This window comes from Blennius ocellaris, assembly GCF_963422515.1.
Source record: "Blennius ocellaris genome assembly, chromosome: 5".
Taxonomy (NCBI): domain Eukaryota; kingdom Metazoa; phylum Chordata; class Actinopteri; order Blenniiformes; family Blenniidae; genus Blennius; species Blennius ocellaris.
Genome location: NC_137654.1, coordinates 14094263 through 14107233, shown reverse-complemented (window position 1 = coordinate 14107233; position 12971 = coordinate 14094263). Strand labels below are relative to the sequence as shown.

Here is a 12971-nt window from a genome sequence, read left to right as displayed (position 1 = left end):
GTATTAATGATTCTTTATAGTGGCTTTGAAATATTTATGTAGCAAAATATCCTTCAACCACATAGGCTTAAAATCTTCACTTCACACCTAACGTGGTGTGTGTCCTTTAAAGGGTTAAATTGAAGGAGAAGGTTTTTGCTTGAGAAATAGAAGTCACAGAGAGGTTTATTAAAATGTCTGACTCTGCTTTGTACTTGTGGTATAAATAAAGCATTCATCCATTGTTGTACTGTAGGCTATAAAATGTAGAAAGAGCTATTAAGTCAGGAACTTTGACCTGATCTGAGCTCTGCTACGAGCTAATGAATAACATGAAACAATAGTCCAAGTCCAAAAGTCCAAAAGAATGGCAGTGATAAGCAACAGTGGGAGGAAAATAATAAAAGAAAACCAGCACAGATAACACATTTATTAATCCAGTGAAGGCATCCAGCTTTAACTGGAATTTTAACAAATTTTGCATGAACTGATATTTTCACTTGGGACATTTGACTCTGCTTGTGAGTGTATGTTTGTGTTTGAGGGTTTGGAGGGGAATGTTTGAAGGAGAGGAGCTCTGTAGTGATCGGTTTTGTCTGGTTTGGAGGAGCGCGGCTCTGTAATACAGTACGACATCATTGTGCTTTTGTTACTATAATAAGCGTGCACGCTGGAGGTGAAAGTGCGCGTGCGCGGAGTTGCGGTAACAGGGGACCCGCGGGGGCCGAGCCGCGCGTGCGCAGAACGAGCCAATCGTCGCCGACGAGAGAACAATCTGGAACTGTGAAGAGAGGGGGCGACGAGCCGAGCGGAGCCACTTCAATGGGCATTTTCACCGAACGTCCTCCCTATTCTTACTGCCTGAATCCGTCCTGGTGTGGAACTTTACTCCATCAATAAGTCTAATAAACCTGTGGGAGTACAATTTCCTATTTTGGTGGATCGACTAGACACCAAAACTAAATTCTTCTGGATTTTCTTGGAAACACTTGGGACCGTCAGGCTCATGTACACCCTGTTCATTTTTTGACACGGAATGACGGGACACTGATTAAACCACAAAAAAACCCTCTACTGGAATATGTTTCCGTTTGTCCACAGTTTTCAATAAAGAAACATCCACTGGGGCAAAACAGCGGCGTCAAAATGTGGATTTAATTCGCTGTGGGTGAACCGACACATAACAAAGAAGCCTGGTTTCAAAGCTGGGCGACGTCCATGAGATACTAAACAAAGACGAGGAAAAATACAAAATACAGTCCTATCGAGTGTTTTAAAGCGAGTTGAAATGATGTTTTGCTGTCGAGTACACGAGTAAACGACGTATAACCAGTATAAAACGTAATCTCGCCTTTTCTTTGTCTAACGCCATTTTGTGTGACTTTGCAGCATTAACAGTCGTCGTCAGCCATTTTGCCTTTTCTTTTACCCCCTGACAACCTTAAACACGAGCAAAACGATGCTTATTATCTTAATGTACACGACGATTTTCCAGTTTTAACTCCTGCAGCTGTGGTGTTTTCTGTTAGGAGATGCTTCCAGCAGTGTGACTGAAGCTTTTGTCTTCCACAGTCAGCTAAAGGTTCTGATTTGCATTATAATTGTGTATTAAAAGAAAAAAAATGACCACCACTTAATATATTGTATACCTTTATGAGTACAGTTATCACATTTTTGTTGGTCTTTGTCTATTACAGGCACAAAATAGAAAGGAATAACAACTTGGGCATGTGACACCAGCCCCTATAATGAGATATTTTGATGCACATAGGCTATAGAAAAGGCATTATACAGCCTTGGGGGTAGACGTGGCCCTTTGGCTCCTTTGACCAGCTGCAAGAGGTCAATGAGAAATGCTGAATGAAATGATGCATGCAGTCTACTGTGGCTTTATTTTTATATTCATGAGGTATCTTCACCGATCTTCACTTTATCTTTCAGAATCACCATTATCGTGCAAAACATCTATTACTTGACAGTGCAGAAAGAGATTGTAATGTAAGACTTTATATTAGGGGAGATTTTCATATTGAGTAGGCTCAGTCCTCCACAAAGGCTTTAAATATACCCCCCCCCCCCCCCCCCCCCCCCCCATAGGTTATAATGCCCTGAGCAAAAAAAAAAGAAAAGAACCTCATTGTTCCTGTATGTGATGGGACAAAGGGGCCACCACTGCAGAGGTCACAGACCCCACTGTGACAAGAACTGCAAGATTAGGTCATTTTAACAAAGCGATACTGGAAACGAATATTATTTTATACATATATATGCTAAAAACAGAAGAGTAAAGTCTTCTGTGCAGGAAAATATCTGTGGCTAAATGAACTTAAAAAGCAACGTGAAACCAATGTGAAATATTTAATGAAAAAAATATTCATATTCAGTATAAAAGCAACAATAAAGCATGTTCAAGATAAAATGGGTTCCAATTAAGAGGCAATTTATCTAAGATGCTCCCTCCTGTGTGCTTGTGGTCTTTGTTGACGCTCCCTCTTTCTGTAGTCTGTATAATCCTCTTCAACCTATATGCACACAACAAAAGATGACAGATGAAAACAGCTGTATAATCTGTTGGGGTAGAAGATAAGAGTTTGGTGACAGTAATTGCATTCCATGCATCTTTTATATGCTTTGTGCAGTTCAGGGTGATGGACAACAGCCCAGTTAACAATACAAGGAGGTAGAAAACACAGATAGACAGGCAGTCACATCTATGAACGATTTAGAGTCATTGATTTGTTGTTTTTAGAACTGTGGGAGGAAACCAGAGTATGTGGAGGAAAACCACACAGGAAAAACTAATAATGTAATTTCCATACAGAAAGGCTCAACAAGACTCAAACCCAAAACACTCTCACTATGAGGCAGGAAGCCTATAGCATCTAAGATATTAATAGTAAAACATGTTCTTATCACAAAAATGGTGGTTCGGTTGTCACACCGTGAGTGAGAACACGCAGGTTAGAGTCTAGGCTCTACCCTTCACTGTGGAGTTTACATGTTTTCTCCAGATACTTCACTTTCCATTCTGATTTAAAGGCATGCCTCTTTGGTTGACTGGTGTCTTTAGATAGTACATCTCTCTCTCTGTTATAGCTTAGTGACTGAGCTTCCCAGTACTCTTTAACACAGAGTTCAATTAAGATAATAATATCATTACTTTGTACAAAACTATTTTGCTTTCATCTTTTTAGGCAGGTAGTGTTTTTAAAGAGATGTTTCTGACGAAGGTGGAAGCACACCATCGAAACATGTCATGTTTTAAAAACCTACTTGCCTGAAAAGTACACACAAAATACTTCTGTAACTCCAAGCTTGAATAAAGTGGAGATGCTGAACATATACATGTGTAAATCTAACTATAAATATAAATGTGTCACACAGAAACCACTGTAACATAAAATGCTCCTTTTTTTGTTTGCCTTGCATCAGCTGAACTAATCTTTATTGAAACAAACATATCAAAACGATTCAACCAGGCTACCTCACAGACAGTCACAAAGTAGGCTCCACACACTAAATCAGAGATTACTTCGACCTGAATCTGTCTTGGGGGGGCCTTAAACCTTCTCCACCTGGGATACAAATTTGAGAAGTGGGTCTCATCAGGGGACGCAGTCTAATGAACACATTGGTATTCTGCCCCAGTTTGCAGCTCTCAGTGGAGAGAAAGTGCTTTTGGCCCTGTGTGCTGCTTCCAGGGAGACTTGCTGACCTGCGAGGATGCCGCATCCAGCAGGTCCTTAGTGGGGATGAGACAGCTGGCCTCACCCAGGAAACACATTAGGATGTGGAGCACGTCAGCCCAGCGGCCGACAGTCAGCATCAGCACCATCAAACCCCCGAGACGTACCACCACAGAGTTAAGAACAGCCTGGCCGCTGGGCATGCGGTGTTGCTCTTCTGCAGAAACAAGACAGGGGAGAATTTATTACTAAAATGAGGGCGTTGTGATTTCTGTCAATACAAGAGGAAAGCACCAGAATGATCCTGCTGTTCGAGATCACCACGCTGTAAAAAAAAAAAAAAAAAAACGAGATGGTGCATCTCACCCTGCATGTACACCACTAAAAGTGTGTAGCAGATAGTCAGTGGTGTCCAAAACCTGAGGGCCTCTGCTGCAGAGAGAAAGTGGCGGTTGATGATGGACACAGCAGCCAGGGCGGCCACAGAGAAGGTGATGATCATGGCCCTGCACAGCAGGGGCAGCAGGCGGCTGCCTGTTGTCAGGAGGCAGATGCAGATGCCGCAGTAGCGCTGTGAGCTGTGGAGTCTGTACAGGGCCGTGACATGGTGCAGCAGTCCTGAAGCCTGCCTCTCCAGGAACCAGCTGAGTGCAGCTGCCAGCAGCAGACACAGCCAGCGCTGCGACGCCCCCTCGTGGAGGAAGCTCAAGCTGCAGATCAGGGCGCACCCCAGAGAAAACTGGCTCTGAATGAACAGCTGCTGTAGAAATTTCCTGGAGTCCTGGGGGATGGAGAAGCACATGGACAGAGCTGACAGATGCATCAAAGTAGACGATGGGCTGTTTGTTGTAATAGATGTCAAAAGGCATCAGTGGCATGGTGGAATTGAGATAACTGCCCTGCAAGCATGGTTGTCAAATTACACAGCAAAGCATCAGACATGTTTTCTTGATCACTGTATTAACTTCTCACCGGTCCAGCTGTAAGGAGTCCGGAGATGGATCGAAGACTAAATTCAAGTACCACCAGAGAGGCCACACGGGAGCCCACCACAGCCAGTATCCCAGCCACAACTAAAAAGTGAAACAGGCCAACAAGTCCAGTTTTGCTCCTCAGTTGCTGACTCGTTGTCCCCTCACCTTTATCATTTTTATTACTGGGGAAAGCGAAAGCAAAGCACGAGTAAGTAGAAGCACTGCTGGAATATGTATGGTTTTGTGAGATGCATACGAACATACAACAACAATAGAATCTGGTTTCTGTCGTGAAACAATCAGCAGTTTGCTCACCTCTCCTCTAAGAATAAGTGCACTCTTAACAGGCAGCATAGCACGGAGATCCCACATGCACCGACCACTCCTGCAGGTCACATAACAGTAAGATCATATCATTGACAATAACACACTTCAGCCAGGGTTTCCTAAAATGCAGTAAGATGAGCATCCCCTGAAGCACACGCGCAAATCTTGGACGCCTCGTTGTTTTCCCACGGTAGATTATTAACATCTGTTGGGGTCTATGGGCAATAAAAGCCATTGAGTTTAAACTTGTCTGCCTTCGCACGTACAATGAATTTAGTTTTTGAAATGGGTCTTTGAGTGAAATTAAAAAAAATAACCCTTTGATTCTCTTTGTCATGGTATTATGTCAAAATTTAAAAGACCCTGAGCTTTTTTCCAGCCGATACACCCACTGGTGAAACCCTGTGGTCAGCCCCACACGGTGGACACCTCAGATTGACACAGTTCAAGAAGCCTATATTCATGTAGCGATGTCAGAAATGAATGAGTGAAGCGCTCACCTTGTAGTAAGCTATCGACTGGATTTATATCTGGAATCAGCCATCCTGGTAGGAGGTAGGAAGTTGGAAGAAATGACGTGATAAAAGAGAGCATACCTTTGACTTTTGACTGAAGAGATTAAAAAAACGGTTTAAATATCACAGGTTTTCCCATGAAAAAAATAACACCGGAGCTAAATTAAGCCATCGTACACTCGGGACTCGGATTCTGGTTCTGTCAGATTGGATTATAGTAGCGTGCAGACTCCGCTCCTCGACTAGTTTCTGTCACCTCCACTTTGAGCTTTTCCCAGAAGTCTGTTCCGTGTCCCGTACCAAAGGTCATCTGAGTGTTGGTGGAGCAGAGGCCCTCAGCCGGCTGAGTAATTAAAAAAAAAAAGATAATGGAGGGTTAGTGCAACATGGGAACGACTTCACTCTCCTTAAAGCATTGGCAGACAATAGTTGCACTTTGAACTTATGTGCAGGTTACAACGTGAAGTCATTCTCACCCAGGAATTTTTTTAAGGAGAAAAAAAAAAAGTGTTTTGCAAATATACAAGACCTCGGGATATACAAGCAACATGCGCAGTGCAACATCGATTGGGTTACATTACAATCTGACATCTGCTCAGACATTCGGCTGAGCAGCATTTGAGTCACTAAAATAAACTGTATTACTTCCCCCAAACTGATGAGCCATTTCTCCCACACAGTTATGGGTGGATTTCTTTAACCTCCCCAATGTTCTCAATGTGAGATACAAAAAAAAAAGACATTTTGCCAATTGTTTTAGTCTTTGGAGTAACTAATGTTATTCCAAGTAAATTAATAATGGCAAAACAAAAAACAAGAAATAAGCTAAATCGATCACAATTACATACGTTTCTGCAGAACCAAATTCTGACTTGATGGCCATCTACCTCCATTTGATTTAAAAAAAAATAAATAATAATAAATAGAATTTTTAAATTCAGTGATTTCTACCTGCTTCACTCGACCATTCGGGAGACTTCTCCCAATCAGGGTCACAGAGGTCTTGAACCAGCTGACTATTGAACCCAGGATATAGCCTGGACAAGTTGGCAGTACATGTACACGCCAGAATAAATATCATTTCATTTTACAGGGAAGCTGCGACGTGTCAGGGAAATAAACCCGACCGTTGCAGCAGTCATGCAGAGTCTTAGGGTGGCAGCAGTGCACTACATTAATATTCATCTCACCTCAGACAGAACAACTGCAGAGTGACTGCAGTCCTCCTCTTAGGACTTTTTTTTTTTCAATATAGAAGGAAGATGATAGTGAGTTTATACCTTTGTTTACATTCACAGGAACATAAGTGAACAACTGAGACTGACCAGAGAGGAGACTGATTTCTACACTCCACTGTAGTCAAAGGGGTGAAAACAGCTCAACAACAATGAGGCTCTGTATTTAACTAAATCAACACATACATGTGCTCCACTGTCACACAAAATGGGGACTTAACTAATCACAGCTTTCTAACACGTCAAGACATGTGAAACACAACAGCTTGATTAAGAGCAATGGTTTTATGACGTGCTGAGCTTGGTGAACATTTGGACTCAGGCCAAGGTCTCATACCAAGCAGGCACAAAGAGGAGAGTTGCTTTTAAAAGCAGATCAATGACTGATTCAGGTTCAAACAGGTGAGAACAACTTTTATTTGACAAGCGGGGGCCTGAGTTGAATTATAATCAAGCAATCCATTGTCGCAAGGTGTCTACGGGCTAATATGGATTCTTGATTACCATGATAAATTTGTGTCAGAACTAATTTTCAAATGCAGAAATACAACACCTCATACCAATTGTATTTTTTTTTTTGGTATTCTTTCAGAGAAACCTGCTGCTGATGCACTGAGATGCAGTACAGAGGTCATGCGTCCAGGATAAAGATCAACAGAGAGAACGACAAGAGACCTGAATCCAGCTGATCGTCTCCACATGGAGCCCAGCATTGCCACCAGCGCACAGTATGAGCGTTTTAATGGGGGCACCCGCAATGTGGGGGCTGCTATGCTGAGGTGAGAGAGAAGGGAGACGCAGACGGAACGAAAACCGCGTGCGACTGCCGGCTGGGATTATTTAACCTTCGCTCTCTGTCACCATCGCAGGCTCAGCAGCGGAGAGTGTGTCAGCAGCAGTGGCGTCGCAGGGAAGGCATCAGGAGCTCTGGCTGCGCTGGTGTCCATTTACATCATAGGATACTTGACAGGGTACTACATCCACCGGTGCACATAGAGGAGGAGCGTGGACTTATATTCATCAGGGAAACTACCATTTCAATATTTATATTACGAATGGATTTGTTAAAGATGACTCTGCAACAACTGGTGGTGCAGCAGCAATCTGGACATTTAAAACGAGTTAGGATCAATACGTGGGTGGAAATAAATACTCCAGTGTACATACCTGAAGAATTATGGAAAAGTGGAGGAACAAGTCTGTGTTACATCTTCTGCTTTAGTTTTAGCCTCAGGAATTCAACTTTTGTTATGCGTAACTGTGGCTACATGTCTATCATTGTTGTCACCATCATTTTCATTACAGGGAAATAAAACAAGTGTCTTAAGATCAGGTTTTCCTACTTCTTCTTCACCTGTTGAAATGTGAATCTTCTAGACTGCTGTTCCTAAAGCATGTGTGATTGAAAGAGGAAAGGCATTACATTAATGTTTAAAGTTTCAGAGCTTTAAGTAGCTTTATTTGTAAATTCATTGTGATTGTCATGGACTTACCAAGTGTAAAGTATGAATTTAAAAGCCTGCACCAGTTATGAATGTCACTCACCTTGAGGCCTTTATTGACTGGACTGAATGTCACATTGGTTCATTGCTGTTGTAAAGCTGCAATCATAAAGATCAAGACTTACTCAGCTGATGTGTTTTAAAAGGAAGTTTTATTAGTTTCACTGGGTTTCACAAATAAATCACATTACTTTGAGCGGTAAAACAAGTGGAGCATCACAAGTTTGCATCCATCATGTAACAGAAGGACATATTACCACACTGAGACTTTTATTATTGCACATGAACTCAAAGTAAACTGTTTACACTGCAGTGATGTCTGATTATTGCAGGCACCACGCGAGCAGCTGCAGCGCCTCAGCAGGACAACACAGTAAGACAACGTGTAGGGTGGATAGAGTGACAACAAAAATGAGGTTAATACAGGAATAGACAGTCATATATGTTTACTTTAAGTAGGCTTGGATGATAAAACTCATATTGGTATACTGCTCCTCTTCTAAATATCTGTTCTGTAATATCATTGTCATAGAGATAAAGCTATACTGTGATAATCACGAGAAATCTGAATTTACAACACAATGCATGTCGATAAAAACAAAACTACATTCGTGCTTTTAAATGGAACACAAATCAGTGCAACCATCAACACCGCCTGGAGGGAAATGATTGAAACTCTACCATAATTTGAATAAAGCGGTAGTGAAGATGTACGAGTGGATGGATGGACGTCTCACTCCTTCAGCTCAGCTCGTGTCAGATGAGCTCAGGCAGATCAGCAGCGTCAGTGATTTGAAGGATCTAGGTTTTCTGGGCTCTCTCTTCCACATACAGCTGCATCTGTCAGATGGGAATATATCTGAGATTAAGAACTGGCGAGCATCGGTAAGACACAGAATTTGGCACACATGTCAAGCTAAACTCTTTGGCGGGGAAAAAAAATGGGATTTTTCTCCTCACTTTTACAATGTCGGACGTCATGGTCTTCAGAGGGATGAGTTTAGGCTCCTGCATGTGAACCTCCTGCTCGTCTGCAACGATCCACGGAAAGTCCTGAGGAGGGAAACTCTCACCGTCACACTGTTGATCGTCAAGCTTTTACACGTCAGTAGAGCTTGTGGAAGTGGCCCGCTGCTTTGATTAAAGTTGAGGTCTTTCAATTCTAATCTTGTTAGAAAAAAAAAAAAGTCACGAGTCTGCCCTTCCTGAAAAATCTCACCTTGATGACTTGAACCTTCTCCATGTTGCGTGTCGCAGCATCTCTGGTGTGTACCAGCACTGAAAAAGAGCAGCCTGTGACCAAGAAAACAGAACAAATACATCAAGCTTCTTGCCATTCAGGTCCTTGTTTTCTTCTCATCTGTGAGCTGACTAAATTACCTGCATGCTGGTTCATAAGACTTTTCCCTCAGTTCTTAATTTACAACCAGATTTTTGAGCCTTAATTGGTTCATAGTTGGTGAGGTTTTTTTTGGATGGGAGGAGAAACACCTTTGAAAAAGTCCAGTTTCCTTCATGATACAATTAAATATGACCCGGATGATTGAGAGTCTTCACAGATGTTGCCATTGACAGTTTTAAAGAAACCTTCTTCCTGACATGTCGAGCAAGTCTACATGTCGACCCTTTAAGAAGTCTCTGAATCTAAACCAGACAAGGACAACTGGTCAGTTAAAATGTTGTGCATACTGTACCTTGGATTACATTCAGGTGTATAAAAACGGGGCAAACTATGAACTACAAAAACTCAGATTACTGTAATTAAGTAATATTTTGAGGTACTGTGTTTTTTTTTAGTAATCCCCCCAAAGAAAAAAAAAACATGCAATGAACTTGGCATTTAAAAAAAAAATCACGAGTTGCTATTGAATATGCATACAATTTGGATCCTTATTCAAAATATGGTCTGCATTTGTGAGACCCCCCCAAAAAAAATAATTTAACAGATAAAACTTCTGCTTCATTTATCATGGATAGGTTGTTTTAAGATACTGTCTGAGAAATGTACTTTAAATGTGAGTATATTAAACAAGCACATTGACTCAAACTACCAATATCCATAAGTCAGCACTACTTTTTTTGCTGACCCAATACTTTTTTTTGATGTATATATTTAAAATGTGACAGCAGCGGTTCTTCACTATAACTCTTCAGCACTCTCTCCACTTCTTCACAAATCAAGACACTGTTTTGAATACTTTGTCTTCAGGTAATCAGCAGTAAAGTTACCTGGTGGGTTATTATTTAAAACGGCGTCACACACACTGATCTTCAAGATGAACGCCCTCAGCAGCTGCTCCACGTGTGACAGTAACGTATCTGAGCTGAAACAGCGAAAAACAACAGTCAGCAGCTGCGATTAAATGTCCACAACGTTTTAATGGAAACGCAGCCGATTGTGTCGTCAGTATGATAAACGACAGTCGGACCTGATTGAGAGCAGTGGAGGCTGAGAAATCTCAAACACAAATCTCTCCACTGGATGATGCTCTTTGTCCATGATGACCACGACCACCTTCTCCGCTTCATTCTGGCAGGAAGATAAAGGACTTCAGCACGGAGTTGTAGAATTCACCACACAGCTCGAGGAGAAAGGAAGCTCACCTTCTCGATGAGCGGTTTCACACAATGCAGTGTATCTTGGATGTACTGATTAAGCTCTGGGTGACACGACATCTAGAAATGAGGCACGGAAAACGGATGTTTTAGGGACACGCGTATGCAATATATTATCAACGTAATAAATCACCCGGTTGGTGTGTACCTGCACTGGGACGTTGTACTTCTTTCTCTTCTGAAATATCCCCGAGGGATAAACTTCACGGACATACAAGATGAGATGAATGGCAACCTCCAGGAACTCGCAGAGGATATCAGCAACGACTGAGGAAAACAGCAATGAGATGACGCTCTAAAAGATCAGATGTGTTCGTATGCTTTTTGTATTCAAATCGTTCACGTTAAGGACAGATATCGCAGATTAAAACTTCGTGCTCAGTTGTAGGAGGAAGACATGTGATGGCATGTTTGAGGTGATTTGACTTAATCATGCCTCACGAGTGTTGAAACATTTACATGCCCAGTGTTGGCTTACCTTGTCCGAAATTGATGTCTTGCCTGGTCAGAGTTGTCATATTTGCTTCACGATCAAACAAAAAAAAAAAAAAGGGAAAAAAGGGCTTTATATTCTTCCAGCAGGCTCACGGAAGCAGAACGAGAACGGCGGGTTCTTTCGAAGATGTTTAGGAAATTATATAAAACGGAGATAGTGATACATGTTGGCATCAGTTTCAGACATAATTGATTTAATTGACATATTCATTTAAGAATACATATTTATTCATAATCGCTTTTATACTAATCCAAACAGCTTTTACCGCCCTCGTTGCCAAACGACTTCGCGGCGCGCGGCGGTGACGTCATGCGTTGTTTACAAGCCGCGTCCACCAGCGATGACGTATATTTTACTTTGTTTGTTTGTTTTTTTTAATCTTGTTTCATTTTTGTTTGTATGAGTCAGTCTGCAACAGAGAGGCACAGCCTGTTGTCTTCGTGTTATGTTTTGTTTTCGGTTGGGTTTTTTTTAAGTCACTTTAATATATTAAAAATACCATGAAAGAAAACAAAAAAACGAAAGCGTCTCTCAATAAACTTGATTACAAACCATTCATTTGTTGTTGTTTTTGTCAATAACTGGATGAATGCATTATCTTTGTTTCACTTGGTTCTTGCATGTGAAATGATTCTGTGGTTTTTGATTAGACACAAACATAAAAAAGTACCCAAAAAAGACTGGCTCACAGACATAAAAGAAATGTCAATTCAGAAAGGACAAACTGAATCATGAAAAAAAAATTGAGAGCTGCTATCCCTACTTAATGCAAAGGCAAATTCATTTGGAAGGCACCACTTTGACACAAGGCTTTATAAAGCCATAAAATGACAATATAATAATATAAGTGAAATATATTGTTTGATGGAAAGCCTGAGTATTGTAAGGCCTGGTGTGAAAGAAAAGAGTGTGTCAGCAGTCCTCAGGTGTTCACAAAGTTTGTTCCAACAATGTTCATGTTACAAAGTAGAATCTTGTGATATGACAGGCTCCACCTTACTGAAATGCAGTGATCATGAGGAGCTGATCTTGAGACCTGCTCATGTTTTCATCCATCACCGACACAGACCAGCAGACAATCAGGACTGCGTAAAAGATCATCGATGTCGATGTAAACATTACAGGCCAATAAAGTTGATTGTGATCATGCTGATCAAAAGTGTTTTCTGAAAACCTGTATTAAATATGTATTAAATCTGTATACATATTGAAAACGGCCTCTTATGCAGAATATTATCCTTGTCAGATCTATTCACAATAAACAAGTGAATATATTCTCAATCGCATGAAGTGAAGAGGAAGGTGTCCCGTTTTTTTTTCTAAGTGTTGCCATCTATAATATGTGAGCCATACTGGATTACCTCCACAGGGTCAAAACAGCATCCTTTCAGTTTAAACTTAATCTTGGTTTAAAAATTAAAAACATGGAGCAGGATGGTCTAACAATCATTCAATTCAATGTGTCAATGTTTTATTTGGAACAGGCAGTCCTGATCTCTCAATCTAGAGCTGGAGCTTGTTAACAATTAACGTAATTGACTGTCATCTGCTCCTCAAACAGATTCCAAGCTTTTGTTTGCCCTGACAGACATAATGTCTCATTATGACAAACATTTTCCTGAAATGGTGAAATGCCTCAGT

The 12971-nt window shown here is 41.2% G+C and overlaps 2 protein-coding genes across 2 annotated transcripts; both read right to left on the bottom strand.

Moving 5' to 3' along the window:
- Positions 1–2420: 2420 nt before the first annotated feature.
- On the bottom strand, positions 2421–5560 carry tmem82 (transmembrane protein 82; the record flags this gene model as incomplete). Its single annotated transcript, XM_080496860.1, has 6 exons — positions 2421–2501; positions 3695–3882; positions 4032–4446; positions 4638–4821; positions 4955–5024; positions 5467–5560. 6 exons carry the CDS (start codon positions 5558–5560, stop codon positions 2421–2423), a joined length of 1032 nt encoding a protein of 343 aa, XP_080352986.1.
- Positions 5561–8383: 2823 nt separating this feature from the next.
- Positions 8384–11616, bottom strand: mad2l2 (mitotic arrest deficient 2 like 2). Its single transcript, XM_080496699.1, has 8 exons — positions 11313–11616; positions 10983–11101; positions 10823–10894; positions 10648–10748; positions 10448–10542; positions 9438–9511; positions 9179–9271; positions 8384–9058 (listed from the first exon to the last, which is right to left on the bottom strand). Exons 1-8 carry the CDS (start codon positions 11350–11352, stop codon positions 9020–9022), a joined length of 633 nt encoding a protein of 210 aa, XP_080352825.1. The 5' UTR covers positions 11353–11616; the 3' UTR covers positions 8384–9019.
- Positions 11617–12971: the final 1355 nt, after the last annotated feature.

Coding starts and splice junctions, on each gene's coding strand:
- mad2l2 (XM_080496699.1), bottom strand. CDS start 11,352: ATGACAACTCTGACCAGGCAAGACATCAATTTCGGACAAG. Junction 11,102..11,312: donor AGACATCAATTTCGGACAAG/GTAAGCCAACAC, acceptor TGTTTTCCTCAG/TCGTTGCTGATATCCTCTGC. Junction 10,895..10,982: donor AGTACAACGTCCCAGTGCAG/GTACACACCAAC, acceptor CCTCATTTCTAG/ATGTCGTGTCACCCAGAGCT.